Source organism: Prionailurus viverrinus, chromosome A2 (genome assembly GCF_022837055.1).
Source record: "Prionailurus viverrinus isolate Anna chromosome A2, UM_Priviv_1.0, whole genome shotgun sequence".
Classification (NCBI taxonomy): Eukaryota; Metazoa; Chordata; class Mammalia; order Carnivora; family Felidae; genus Prionailurus; species Prionailurus viverrinus.
The window spans coordinates 125,807,938-125,822,604 of NC_062562.1; the positions used below are offsets into that span (position 1 = coordinate 125,807,938).

The window sequence follows — 14,667 nt, forward strand, 5'->3', positions numbered from 1 at the left end:
GAAACTAACCTGAGCCACTGACAAGTTTTAGGTCAGAGAAAAATGAAGATCTGTCTTCCAACTGAAAATTGAAAGTAAATGAGGTGACTTCACCATCTCTGGCCCCAAATTGTAAGAGAAAACCACTATAGAAGCAGGGCATGCACTTTTCAGTCAAGTAAAGCTGTGTTCAAATCCCAGCTGCATCACTTATGAACCAGATATTCCAGGCTACTAAGTTTTTTTTTTTTAATGTTTATTTATTTCTGAGACAGAGAGAGACAGAGCATGAATGGCGGAGGAGCAGAGAGAGAGAGGGAGACACAGAATCCAAAGCAGGCTCCAGGCTCTGAGCTGTCAGCACAGAGCCCGACGCGGGGCTCGAACTCACGAGCCGTGAGATCATGACCTGAGCCGAAGTCGGACGCTTAACCGACTGAGCCACCCAGGTGCCCCAGGCTACTAAGTTTTTGAGCCCCATTTCCTTACTTATAAGATTGAGGATAATGATGTCTCATTGGTCAGTTTGTGATAATTCCATGAGCAATATGTAAAGCTTCTCAAATGATAGTTGGTAGATGACAATCAATCAAGAACAAACACTTATAGTACATCTCCTATACATGACAAACTAAGTGAGTCACATGCTAGATTAATGTGATTCACTCAAATAATGTTAGTTTCCATTCACCCTATAATTGTTAAATATACTTTAGGCTTTTTAAAAAAATTCTGGTTTCCAGGACTCCTCTGGAAAAGTGGATCCCCATTCCTTGGATTTGGATAACTCGTACTTTCTCCTCCAGACAAATCTGACATATCCAGCATTAATTACTATCACCCAACTAAATCTATTTCCTGAGATAATTCCCATTTCAGATAACCTGTTCTATTATACTTCTAATTAACCTTTCACTTGTCATTAACTGTGTATCCATCCAACAGATATTTATTAAGCACTTTCTATAGGGAAGACAGAATTCCGGCCTGGAGTGGTGCCCTGGACCTAATGCCCGTCCTTAGGGGCGTCCTTTTGGCCTTAGAAGCCTATTCTATGGAGTGAAACCCAAAGTATCAGCCCTGTGGCAGCACCAGCATCATCAAGTGAAGGCTGCAATCCATCTCTCTAAATCCCTGCTCTTCATCTTCTGATCTGCAAAGAGATGACATCACTGCACGGCCTCATGACTTTGAATTTGAAAACCAATTAGTCATGAGCCTAAAACCACATAGCTGAGTTGAAAACACTGTAGTCTCTAGTCACTGCAAAATTTCAAATTCACCGGTTAAGCATCTGGCTGGAATTTTGCCCCTTGTGACCACTAGGGGGCATTTGATCCTCAACTATATTCTGCAATAGTTTTGAGAATGGTATTAGAACACCATCCCTATCTGGGGGAAGGGGGTCTGGGTGGAGAGCTGGTTGGGCTCAGGTGAAATTCCAATAGACTGTAACTGAAAATAGGGTGAACAGGGTGAATTCAAGCATCGTCCTGAAAAGGTTGTGAGTTATTTATAAATGACTCCTCAAACCTATGTGTAGTACATGAAACTAAGGAAGGAGGTAAACCAGTGTTTACTGTGCGTATACTATGCATCAAGCTGTGAGCTAGAAGTCTCCGTTTTCATCATCATATGTATCCATCACAAGTATCCTCTGGCAGAGTTTATCTTTATCTTCATTTTATAAATGAGAAAATAGACTCAGATTGTCATTTACCAATGTAACACACATCTAGCAAGTAACAAAGAATCTGATCCCAGGTCGGGCTGGTTTCGAAGTCTACCCACTTTTCTACACATCACTAGCCAGATTGTGATAGTCAAATGTCTCTGAACTTGCTTCCTGAATTCCCATTGTCGTAATTTTCCAAATCCTCATATTACCGTGGGATTTGTGTGGGTCTATGTGTCTGTGCACACATGGGTAAGAACACTATGAATAAATGATCCTACAAGTAAGTGTTTGCATACTTAATTCCCCTTGTACTACTTGACTGAAACAGGATTTAAACTTGGCCGAGCACAATTTATATACTCTACATGTTTTATTTTCCCTTATAATGCCAACGCCTTATACTATAGACAATTAATTGATTTTGAATGAATTAATAAACAAAGAAGTAAACATGGCTTTTAGAAAAACTCCAGAAAGCAAGGAGGGCATTGGGGAGGTGGGGGGGGGGGGTCTTCTTCCATCTGGAAATTTCCTGAAGCTTCTGAGGTAAGGTGAGATTGTCTTCAAATAGAGAACACTAAAGCAAGAGCAGGGGGCCTAATTTCACAGGACCTGCTCAGTCTGCCCTGTAGACATCATCCAATCCCAAGGAGAATAGACCCTGACCAGTTTACGGAGAGCCTTGGGTCTACCAGCCCAAAACAGTTACTGCAAGCTTCTAAGAAAAGGCTCAACCAAGCTAGCACTGACTGTGCCAGCCCTCCTGAGGCCTGACTTCCAATTCACTGATATATCTAAGCAGGATAATTTGATTTGCAGTGTTTGTCACTCTTGGCTCCCAGCAGAACAGATCTGAGCTCCAAGCCTACTTTGACGATATTGGATGCTTGGGTCGGAATTGTGCAGCACAAAAACAAAGAAAACAGCCGCCCCATGCCCACTGAGAGGCCGGAGGTCTTCCAGTATGGAGAAACTTGATTTCTGGAAATCTGAACTTCGATCTCAGCAGCATAATTGGCAATGTGCCATGTGAAAAGCAAACTGTTTAACCAGTTCAGTGCTGTTGTTCTGGAAATGAGGCCTGACTGTACTTACCGCAGGCAGTAACTAACATTATGTGAGGAAAGGAAGGCGTCAGGAGAGAGACATTCTGGGAAAAAATGTTAACTTCTAGTTCAGATTTACCTGAGTTCAGTTAATTAAATCTCCTCATCCCTCCAGTTCTCATCCAGAAGGCCTTCAGAGTACAATTTTAGTTGAAAAATGTTCTGTGTCAGAAGTAGAAAACAGAGAAGGTTGACCCTACCTCTGCAAACTGGGAAGAATCCTTATAAAGTAGAGAGTAGGTAAGACATTCTGAGGGAAGGGCAGACAGATTCACTGAAGAGTCTCTCCCTGGAAAAGCAATGAGAAGAGGCTGGCCCCAGGGGAGTCCAGAGTCTGAGGTGGGGTGAGTTTCTGTGGGAAGTTCACCGAATGCTGCAGACTCCATGGGGGAGACATGGAAAGCAGCTATCATCCAGCTGAGGGACGTGGGCAGCCGACCAGGGCCATAGGTGGTGCTGGTGAAGACGGAGACCCAGTAAGGAAAACAGCCCTGTATCCACTACCTTCCTGACACTCAACCACTGCTGGCAGAGAAACATGCCTCCTTCTCTGCTCCGAGACTTTGCTCTCTGCCCACTCACCGCAGAGATCTTGATTCCCGATCTGGCAAAGAAGCATCACAAACATTCTGACTTCTTCCTTTCTTCTTCATCTGAGGCTAAAAGAGTTTAACAGAAATCAACTCAGTACTGGACAAGCGTGGAAATAACCCCCCACACCACCATCACCCGGGCTGAGAAGGTTTGCTGGACAGGACCCAGTGTCCTATAATTTGAAGAAAGGAATTTTTTGAAGGCATCAAAGTGTTTTCCCCTGTGAGACATTTCCTGAAAGAAACAGGAGAAAATCTTGGAAAATCTCTCATTTGTATTCTCAGTGGGGCTTGGCAGGACTTTGTGTGCCCACATCTCCAACACCACCAGCTCTAGGGGCTCCTCGTCTTTTCCTGAATCATAAACACCCCACGACCCCATCACCCTCCCTGATAGCACACTATATTAGGACCATATTGGGGACATAGGTGCCTCACCCTCCACCCTGGCCCCCGACTGTATCAGCTCTCAGCCTCACGGTGGCAGTGAGACCTTCTGCTAACAGATGTCTAAGTCATCTAGTTTCTTACATTGGTCCCCAAGTTGCTCTAAAGTTTTAAAAGGTAGGTCCTCCAAGTTCAAACCACCTATTTATGCTCTATGACCTACCTGCTAGCTGCTGAAAGGGGAACATCATTCTGGTACATCAAAGGCTTCCCCTGCTGTGTCTGCTCCTGACAACTGTCCATCTCTCTCAAAGGAGAGAATTCTCTTACAAAAACCACTCCCTCACTCCACTCAGACTAACCTTTTTCATAATAGTTTTCACTCTTGATGCTTTCTCAATGCTGTTCATATCTAGACTGCTAGAGAGATGAATCATCCAGAAGAAGGTGACCCTTCTGGTTACAAAAAGACCGGAGAAAAATCTCGAACCTGGCACTGATCAGAGACTGTTCTCATCAGGGGAGATGAAGTAAGCATGCTGGAGGTGGGGTATTGACCACCTGTGCCCTTCAAAGTAGCAGAGGTCATCAAGCCTGTGGTCCCCCCATTCTAGCTGTGCAGCCAGCCCCCTGGCACTGCCACTAACGCTATTCCCCCTACTCTCACCATCTGCATTCACTCCCGACCTCTGCCCAGGGCCCCAGGAACCCATCTGTAAATCTGCAATGGAGGACCTAAATATCAGTATTACAAAGTGCAGGACTGAGGGACATGCGAGCTCCAGCCTGGACTTCTGGAAAGGATAGGGCTGGAGGAGAAACCATGAAAAACTGCTCTGGCCCTGGAACCCAGCAAAGCAGGTGTAGGTTTCTACCTGGCAGCTCCAGGGAACCCCAGTGATGCTTGGGGAGAATAGGGGCTCAGAGAATGGAGCTGACTCAGTACGCTTCCCAGCTCCCTCCCCTCCTTCAGGCTAGAGGCTTCCCTACACCGTCACCTTATTTTGTTTTGGCAAATCTAATCCATTTCTTTTCATTGAAATATTTTACTGCCCTATATGAAAGTACCACCTTTTATGTAGCCATTTCTCCAACTGACCGAAAAAAGCAATATGCACAATACATAGAGAGTAGAGTACATATCAGATTGCTGTCCACACACACAAAATACTATTTGTTTGCTATGGATATATGTGTGTGTGTATGTCTGTGTGTGATTGGAAAGATAATGTAATCAAAATGATATTTGCCTTCTGGGAGAAGGAGTTGATCAAGACAGAGAGTAGTAGCGAAGGGGCTTTGAGCTTTATCTGAATTGTTACAATTTTGTAATTAAGTAATCTCTACACCCAATGTGGGGCTGGAACTCGTGACTCTGAGATCAAGAGTCACGTGCTCTACTGAGTGAGCCAGTCAGCTGCCCCTGAATTGTTATAGTATTTTTTTTTTAAGGAGAGAGAGCAGGGGAGGGGAGCAGAAGGAGAGACAGAGTCTTAAACAGGCTCCACACTCATCATGGAGCCTGATGTTGGACTCAGTCCCACCACCCTGGGATCATGACCTAGGCCCAAATCAAGAGTGGGACAGAAGCTCAACCAACTGAGCCCCCAGGCACCTCTACAGATCTTAAAGAATTAATCCATATGTCACTGCAAAACTTAAAGTTAATTTAATGTAAGAAAAAGTGCTACTGTGATGCCTCAGATATTTACAGTGTATTAAGGTTCTCCACAGAAAACACAGCCAATGGGGAGAGAGAGAGAGAGAGACTTATTTTAAGAAAGTTGCTCACGTGATTGTGGGACTGGCAAGTCTTAAATCCATAAATGAGCCAGAAGGCTGGAAACTCAGGCCTGATTTCTATGTTTCTCAAGGGATTCTTCGAGAAATCCTTCTTTGGGAAACTTCAGTTTTTGCTCTCAAGGCTTTCAACTTATTGGATGAATCCCACCCATATTATGGAGGGTTATTCCGCTGTATTTAAACTGAAGTTGAATGTAGATGTTAGTCATATCTACAAAATACCTTCACAGCAACATTTTACATTACTGTTTGACCAAACAATTGGTCATTGTAGCCTACCCAAGTTGACACATGAAATTTTACCATCACAATGGGTATCTTCAGGCTCTTCTTATCTTCACCAAGTAAGAGCTGCACTTCAGATTCCAGTATTAGATGTATGCATTCTTACCAGCATTCTGCCCAGACCCTTTGAGCTTAGGTCTCTTGGCTTTTGACTTCAAGCTTGCCTCTGGATCCCCTTGGCCCCATGCTTTCCACCCATGGCCTTGCTCTGCTTTATTCTTGTGTCCAGGCTGCCCCAGTGCCCTGGGCCTCTGCTTATTCTGGGCCATAGATTTTAAACAGATGGAAAGCTTCACTTGAAGAAATCATGGAAAATTCCTTGCAAAAGACTTGGCATTTTAAATGAGTAGCATTCCTCATTTTTCTGTTATTTACTATTTATACATTACTCAGTGGAACTTTAATATTACTGTATTATAAAATTCTGTCAAATGAAAAAGAATAAGATAACCCATAATCACACTACCCTAAAATAACCCATCTTAGCATTTTAGTATACTTCAGTCTTTCTTCACATGTAGAATTTTGCAGTTATAATCATACCCAATATATAATTGTATCATGTTTTTCAACTTACTATTATAGTATAAGCATTTTTAATGTCACTACATAATCTTCCTGGTCCTCATTGTTAATAGTTACATAATTGTTCACTGAATTGAAGTGTTTCATTTACTTCTCTTGTTATCTTTGAACAATTAGCAATTTATTCTTACAATAAATATCCACATCTTTTCTATCATAGTATTTTTTTTCACACCTAGAATTCTTTCACGTAGACTTAAACAATCGCTTGGCCAAAGAATATATATACATTTTGTTGTCTCCTGATGTATATTTCTGAATAGATTTCTTAAGGTTGCATCAATTTCCACTGCTATCATTGTAAATAAGGACCACTGCGTCTCTGTTCTCTTGAGGGTAGAGCTTTGACAGGTGAGGATTCAACACCAAGAGGAAGACATTCCAGGAACAAAGCCTGAGATTTGCATTCTGTAAAGTACCCTGGTCCTCACTAGTACACTGGTTTTGTGTTGCTTTGTTTCTCACAGACTGAACAGTTGATAACTCTGTGGGTCCTGTTTGTTTTCACCATTGTTGGAAACTCCATGGTGCTGTTCTCTACGTGGAGGAGGAAGAAGAAGTCAAGAATGACCTTTTTTGTGACTCAGCTGGCTATCACAGGTAAGTAACTGTGCGGGTGGGAGAGAATAAGCTGTTTCCAAATTCCTATGGCTCCTTCCTTTCAATTCTTTTACCAATAGAAATGGCATACTATTGAGTCCAAAAGGCATTGGCAAATTTGAGACTGATTTCTATAGGGATAAAAAAACCCACGTGTGAATTTTTCTTTCAGAAAGTTTTAACACATCTGTACATCCACAAGACTCCATTATAAAAATAATTCACTCTACAACACACTTGAAAATACCATTATTAGTGCCACTAAGGGGTTCTCTAGGGTTCCACCCTTCCTCTACGCAGCAGCCTCCATAGTTCACTAAGGTGATAATACAATATCATACCATATTATGAGCTTAAGGAATGTATCCTAGGGGCACCTAGGTGGCTCAGTTGGTTAAGCATCTGAGTCTTGATTTCAGCTCATATCATGATCCCAGGGTCATGGGATCCAGCCCTGTGTCAGGCTCCACACTGAGCATGGAACCTGCTTACGATTCTCTCTCTCTCTCTCTCTCTCTCTCTCTCTCTCTCTGTCTCCCCTCCCCCACTCTCTCTCTCCCTCTCTCTCTAAAACAAGAGAAAAAAGAGAATATATCCCAGAAAATGGACCAGAATCATCTGTATTCAATAATAAATGTGAAGTCTCAAGTACTTTGCAGATTTATGTCTGTGGACATTGCTTTGGAAATATAAGTTATATGTAACACCATTGGTGGGCACAGTATAAGGACAGAAGATAATATCTGGGATCGGGATGTTTAAATGTGGATTTGGGAAATGGCCAGTATAGTTGAAGTGTGAATGCATCACACTTAAAGGGTGAATGGTGAAATATTCTCAAGTTTAAAAATGATCTGTGAAATAAAGACTCCCACAGAGATGGGTAGAGCCCAAATTGGTAGGGGTCATGCTCGAAAGGAAAACATAATCAAAGAGAGTCCTATTCTACAGGCCAAAGAAGAGAGTGGACAGATGGGATTCCTAGAAGGTCCAGCCTAAGACAGGCTTGGACTCCTGAGCTCTGGGAACAAGATGGTCTGTGATATGACTTTAATTTGAATCAGACTATAGGGAAAATGCAAAAAAAAAAAAAAAAAAATTAAGTGCTAACAAGAAGCAATGGTAGATGACCATCAGAATCGGCTGTTTGGTACATTTCAACCTATGCTATACTCTCCATTGCAGCACTGGCTGTGGGGTTTAGTCTTGAGCCACAATACGGGAAAAATATGGCACCATAACTTAGAGGAGAAACTTAGCTAAACGTTGTTGATAGCCTGACATTCTCCCATATCTTCCTAAAAAAAGTATAGCAAGCCCATCTGCTTAAGCTGGGCTACAGAGACCGGGATGAAAAACAAAGGCACTACTGAGAAATACAGACATGGGGAGAGAAGGTTGTGTCACAGAGGTGATGCTTATGATGGAAGAAAACTCCTTCAATCTTTCCTGCAAACAGGAGCCACACTTTTCACTCCTGACTGTAGGAATAAAGGATAATCAGGATCATCCAGCAAAAGCTGAAATGCAAAATCCCTGGATGAGGATGTAATAACTTACTTTCATTAAATTTCCTTAATTACTGTGTTGTAACCCACATTCTACAGAGATGTGTGTTTTTTTAGAATGTAAGAACTTAGAGGTGGCAAGGATATCAGCTTGGAATTTATTTTTTTTTAATTTTTTTTTTCAACGTTTATTTATTTTTGGGACAGAGAGAGACAGAGCATGAATGGGGGAGGGGCAGAGAGAGAGGGAGACACAGAATCGGAAACAGGCTCCAGGCTCTGAGCCATCAGCCCAGAGCCTGACGCGGGGCTCGAACTCACGGACCGCGAGATCGTGACCTGGCTGAAGTCGGACGCTTAACCGACTGCGCCACCCAGGCGCCCCTAAGCTTGGAATTTAAAGTGTTACAAAAATAATCAACAAATGAATCATTGAAATATCACCATCTATTGTTAAGGAGAAAAGTTGTGTATTCTAGTCTAATCTATAGTCTGCAGTATAACCTGGGCTTAATTTCTCATGAATATTCATGTCTGTTGTTTATTTGTTAATTCTTTCTGGAAAAACTCAAGGGGTCAGATCAGGGCCCTTTTAAGTGAAGAGTTCTCAGAGAGGAAATTTTGCCAAGGTTCTGAAAGTTTAGAAACTGAAAAATGTAAAATAACCGAGGCTAAAAATACGATAGATGGGTGTAGCAGCAAATTAGATGTAACTGCAGAGAAAATTATTAAACTAGAATATAGGTCAGAAAATAATGATTGAAGCATGAAAAAACAAAAGGATGGACAATTCAGACAGAAGGTAAGAAACATATGGGCTCAGTGGAAAGGATTCCCACAAAAGGGTAAGACAGAATGGACAGAAATAATATCTCAAGATATAATGACCAACAGTTTCCCCAAAACCCTGAAAGACATCAAAACTCAGATGCATAAAGCACCATAAAGGTCAACAGATCAGAAAACAATCAAATAAATATAAAGAGAATTGAAACACATGAAAATGATGAGTTTAAGTAAAATTCCCATATTGAATTTGAATTGAGAAAGTATGTGTGTCAACTCATGGTTTATCTCATGTTTTAAAAGAATCCTTATCTTTTAAAGGGTACATACTGAAATGTTTGCAAGTAAACTGATAACATATCTTAGATTTGCCTCAAAATAATTTGAGGGCATGGTTAGGTAGGGATATAAAGGACAAAACTGATTTTTGTTGGTGCTTGGTGGTGAGTATATTGGATTCTTTGAACTTCTCATATTATTCTCCTTACTTTTACATACATTAGAAAAGTTTAAAAAAAATTTTTTTTAACATTTTATTTATTTTTGAGACAGAGAGAGACAGAGCATGAACGGGGGAGGGGCAGAGAGAGATGGAGACACAGAATCAGAAGCAGGCTCCAGGCTCTGAGCCATCAGCCCAGAGCCCGACGCAGAGCTCGAACTCACGGACCGCAAGATCGTGACCTGAGCCGAAGTCGGACGCTCAACCGACTGAGCCACCCAGGCGCCCCAGAAAAGTTTTAATAATACAGAATTTAAAACAAAGAATAGTGAAAAAAATATACGTGATAACAATGAAACAAAATAAAGGGATTTGGGGAGTTAAAGAACTTTAAGTTCCTTGAATTGTTTTGGATGTAGTAAAAGCATTAATTTGTGTCAGATATTAAGAAGTCAAGGGGTATATTGAAACCTATAGGGTAATCCCCAAATTATAAATATGCATAATACTAGCAGTTGAAAACATGTAAAGTGAAATATTTAAAATATACACATACATATAGATGTACATATTTGTATATAATATGCATGTATTCTATATAATTAATCTAAAAGAAATTGAGAGGAAAATATTAGAATTATTAGAATAGGTAGGGCAAATAAGCTGATACATGTCACCTCAAATATATTGGTAATTGCATTTAGTGTAAAATAAGATGGTCAGAGTAGATTTAAGACATACCTACTTTATAGGGCGCCTGGGTGGCTCAGGTGGTTAAGTGTCCAACTTCAGCTCAGGTCATGATCTCACGGTTTTTGAGTTTGAGCCCCACGTCGGGCTCTGTGCTGACACCTCAGAGCCTGGAGCCTGCTTCGGATTCTGTGTCTCCCTCTCGCTCTGCCTCTCCCCCGCTTGTGCTCTGTCTCTCTCTCTCAAGAATAAATAAACATTAAAAATAGTTTTAAAAAAGACATACCTACTTTATTTAGTCTGCTTATAAGAGATGTATACCTTAAAAATAATGATACAGAAAAAAATAAAATTAGAAGGAAAGTAAAAGAATGAAAAATAATAAAACGAGGACGCACAAACCAAAAGATAGCTTATGAAGCTATATTTATATGTCGGAAATCCAGATATTCATTGTGCTTCTCATAGCTCGGGTGCCCACATCTTTGTCTCAGCACTTGCTTTAGGGGAACAGAGTGAAGACAAGAGGACTCTAGCTCTATTAATGTTCTTTTTGGTGATGCTGATTGTAGTCACACAGGTGTGTACCTTTGTGATAATTCACCAAGTTATATAATTATTTGTGCACTTTACATAGTTTATATCAGTAAATGTTTTATCTAAAAAGCACAGCTCCTCAATATAGAGCAGGAGTTGCAGTCTCAAATGCCTTCAGAAGCAAATGTTTGAAAGAGCCCAGGGAAGGGACAGGCAAAGATGGACACCCAGGGGAACTGAAGAATGCATGCCCCATCCACAGGCATTCAAACTCAATTCTTGTCAAATGGGATACTAATCAAACAGACCACTCTGGCAGGCCAGATTTGTCCTAAGGGCCACTGGTTTACAACTGCTGTTATATAAAATCTTAAAATCAGAATTTGAAAAGCTTGCACCATCATAAAATTCGAGCCCAGCCCATAGTATGAATCCCATTTTCAATATGTGAAGGGAACATCAAGCTTTTTGCGTGGCGTTGGGGAGAGTGAAAGCAAGATGGGGAGCTTAACATTTATAACGGTTTAGATAAGTCACATGTTTGTCAAAGTTTTAAAATGCATTCTCTTGGGGTACCTGGGTGGCTCAGTTGTTTAAGCATCTGATTTTGGCTCAGGTCATGATATCACGGTTCGTGAGTTCAAGCCCCGCATCGCACTCTGTGCCGACAGCTCAGAACCTGGAGCCTGCTGCGGATTCTGTGTCTTTCTCTCTCTCTGCCCCTCTGCTCCCCTGCTTGCTCCCTCTCTCTCTCGAAAATAAATCAACATTTAAAAAAACTCTTTCAATAAAATAAAATAAAATGTAGTCTCTTGAAAATAAATGCTATGTTAGGGCTTTTATTATAACTTGAAAATTATAAACCATTATATCGAACTACTGAAACCAAAACATTGAATCATTATATGCCTCATGAATAATAATAATGCAAATGAAAATATAAAGGAAATTTCCCAATGAAATCAAGCCTAATCCATAAAACCCAGTGTACGTGATTATCAGATGACCAGTAAGATTAAGGAGAAAGTCAAAATCAGCACACATTCGTATCTGCCTATCACTAAGATTTTTCCTTCAGAGGAACGTGTACCAGGCTTCTCTATATGAGGAAACATCAGACAAGACACTGGCCCTGTCAGGGTGGTATTAAAGCAAAGGCTGCTAGGTTAACCTCCGCATGAATGACTTGTTCTCACATGAAGATGCTGCTATTATTAGTGTGTCCCTGGGAGGCCAAGACATTTGCATAATGATAATCACATAAAGGAAAGGAAAGGAATGATAACACCTTCTAGGTGTTTTCCTCTTGGCATCAAGAAGGGGATGTCTTAGTCTGCCCAGTGTGCCACAACAAAGTACCATAGATTGGGTGGCTTACACAACAGACACATATTTCCTCACTGTTCTGGAGGCTGGGGATCTGAGATAGGGCGCCAGCATGGTCAGGTTCTGGTCAGAGCTCTCTTGCTGGCTTGCAGGGGGCTGTCTTCTCACTATCTCCTCACGTGGACAGAGAGAAAGCAAGCTCTCTGGTATCTCTTCTAATAAAGACACAAATCCTATCAGATCAGGGACTTCCCCTTATGACCTCATTTAACATTAACCCCTTCCACAAAGGCCCTATCGACACATACAGCCACGTCCACATCCGAGCTGGGGCTCTAACATGAATTTTGGGGAGGCACATTCAGATTATAACAGAGGGAAAAAGCTAGGTGCATTAGAAGATGACAGGTGACCCGGAATGTGTGGAACATGGTATGGGGGGATGGAGGTCTTGGATGAAAGAAATAAGGTGTGGCCATAAACAATAAATGGGAGCTTTAGATGCCTTGCTAAGATGTTCAGGCTTTACCTTGAGTTTATCCTCTAGCATGCTAGCTTGGTTCAGTCCACCATCGCCTTTTATGCAAAAGTCCCAAGGTGTAAGAATGAGAAAACAAATACTTAAATTAGCCCATGGCCAGGTTTTGCTGGTAACAGGGGAACACAATAAAGCAAGGAAGTTGAACTTCTTTTCAAGAGCGTGATACAAATGTTGGGCCACAGAGACCCTGATTAAAGAAGGAAATGAAGGGGCGCCTCAGTGGCTCAGTTGATTAGGCATCAGACTTTGGCTCAGCTCATGATCTCGTGGTTCATGAGTTCAGGCCCCGCATTGGGCTCTGTGCTGATGGCTCAGAGCCTGGAGCTTGTTTCAGATTCTGTGTCTCCCTCTCTGTCCCTCCCCTGCTCACACTCTGTCTCAAAAATAAATAAACATTAAAAAAATTTTGTTAAAGAAGGAAATGAAAGCAGTACAGGTCAGAAAAGTATAGAGACAGTGGAGAGTCAAGGAATGACAGGTGGCCACACAGTCTTGAGGTGGGTTTAGTGAGAGCCCCTGAAGAAGAGGCCTGGAAAGCAGCGAGTGTGTGTTCAACAGTCAAGGTATCCTCTGGTGAATGTTACAGAGGTGATATAACTCAGTGTCTCCCTTGTATCGGGGAGCTAAAGTGGAGTCACAGAGAAAGTCATTAGCAAACAGGGCCACCATAAGAGAAGCTAAATTCTATTAAATGCTCACCATGTACCAGACTATGTACTAAATGCTTTGTGTAGATTATTCTCTTTAATCCTCACAATAGCCCCATGACCTAGCCCTGCCATAATCCCCTTTTTGCAGGCATGGAAATTAAAGCTCAAAGATATTCAGACCTTGCCCTAGGTCATGCAGTGATGGCGGACAAAATATTCAAATTCAGGTAGTCTTTCTTCCAATCGTGAGCTTTTAATCATTACAGGATGGGCCTGTGTGTGGGTGAGTGATCCGTGGGCATACTTAAACACCTCAGGACAATGGGAAGCTGGTTGGATGGAGCAAAATGGAGAGCCTGGTGCCAATGTATTTAATAAATGAGGGAAATTGGCCAAGCCAGAGCATAGAAGTCATTAGAGGCAGGAGAACATAAGAGCTGAATATAAACTTCAAAGGATTTTGAAAGTGCTTGTGATAAAGTTAAAACTATCTGTATCTGACCAGTTGGCTGGATTTCCAGTCTGCACAGTGAGTCCCAGGACCGGAACTAGTGACAACTGCCCATGCAGGATGGGACACCAGGAATCCTCCTGTCCCATCCCAACGCCTTGCAAACCTGTTGACATTTGCTAAAATGTCTGTCACAGCATAACCAGTTCTTGGACTTCAGTTAAAGCGAAAATACTCTGAAAACATATCCCATGTTTCACTTTGCTCGTTGCTTCCCAGTACGGAATGAAATTCTGAAAGCCCATAGAAAGAGAAGGGCCCTGAGGGCAGTGGATGGCAGGGAGTGGGGAAGTGGCCAGTGTTATTGAAGACAAACTTCACCCATCTCAAACTTTTCTATTTCTGATCCCTTGGGGAATTTACATAAAGGCAAACCAAATGTGATGGTTCCAAAGTTTAGGAAGAGCTAGATCTGGCAAATTTTTACCTTTCTATTTTAATCAACATTCTGAATGGAGATATGATCTTTTCAAAGTATTCTATCAACCACTGTATAAAACCCCTCTTTTAAATTGATAAAAATTTCCACAAATTCACCTCTTTGGGTGAGCATTTTGTTTTGCCAGTGTTTTAGGTTATTCAGACTTGGGCTTGAGTCTCAGCAATTGTACTTCCTAGCTCTGTGCCTTTGGAAAAGGCAATTTCTCTGAATATCAGTTT

At 41.6% G+C, this 14,667-nt stretch overlaps 1 protein-coding gene across 2 annotated transcripts in view; it reads left to right on the forward strand.

The window, feature by feature from the left end:
- NPSR1 (neuropeptide S receptor 1) overlaps positions 1-14,667 on the forward strand; it is a 153,378-nt gene that overhangs the window by 22,006 nt on the left and 116,705 nt on the right. For both annotated transcript variants that reach the window (XM_047850572.1, XM_047850573.1), the window contains exon 2: positions 6,884-7,016. In XM_047850572.1, the coding sequence (XP_047706528.1) occupies positions 6,884-7,016 (133 nt within the window). The remainder of the gene's footprint in view (positions 1-6,883; positions 7,017-14,667) is intronic.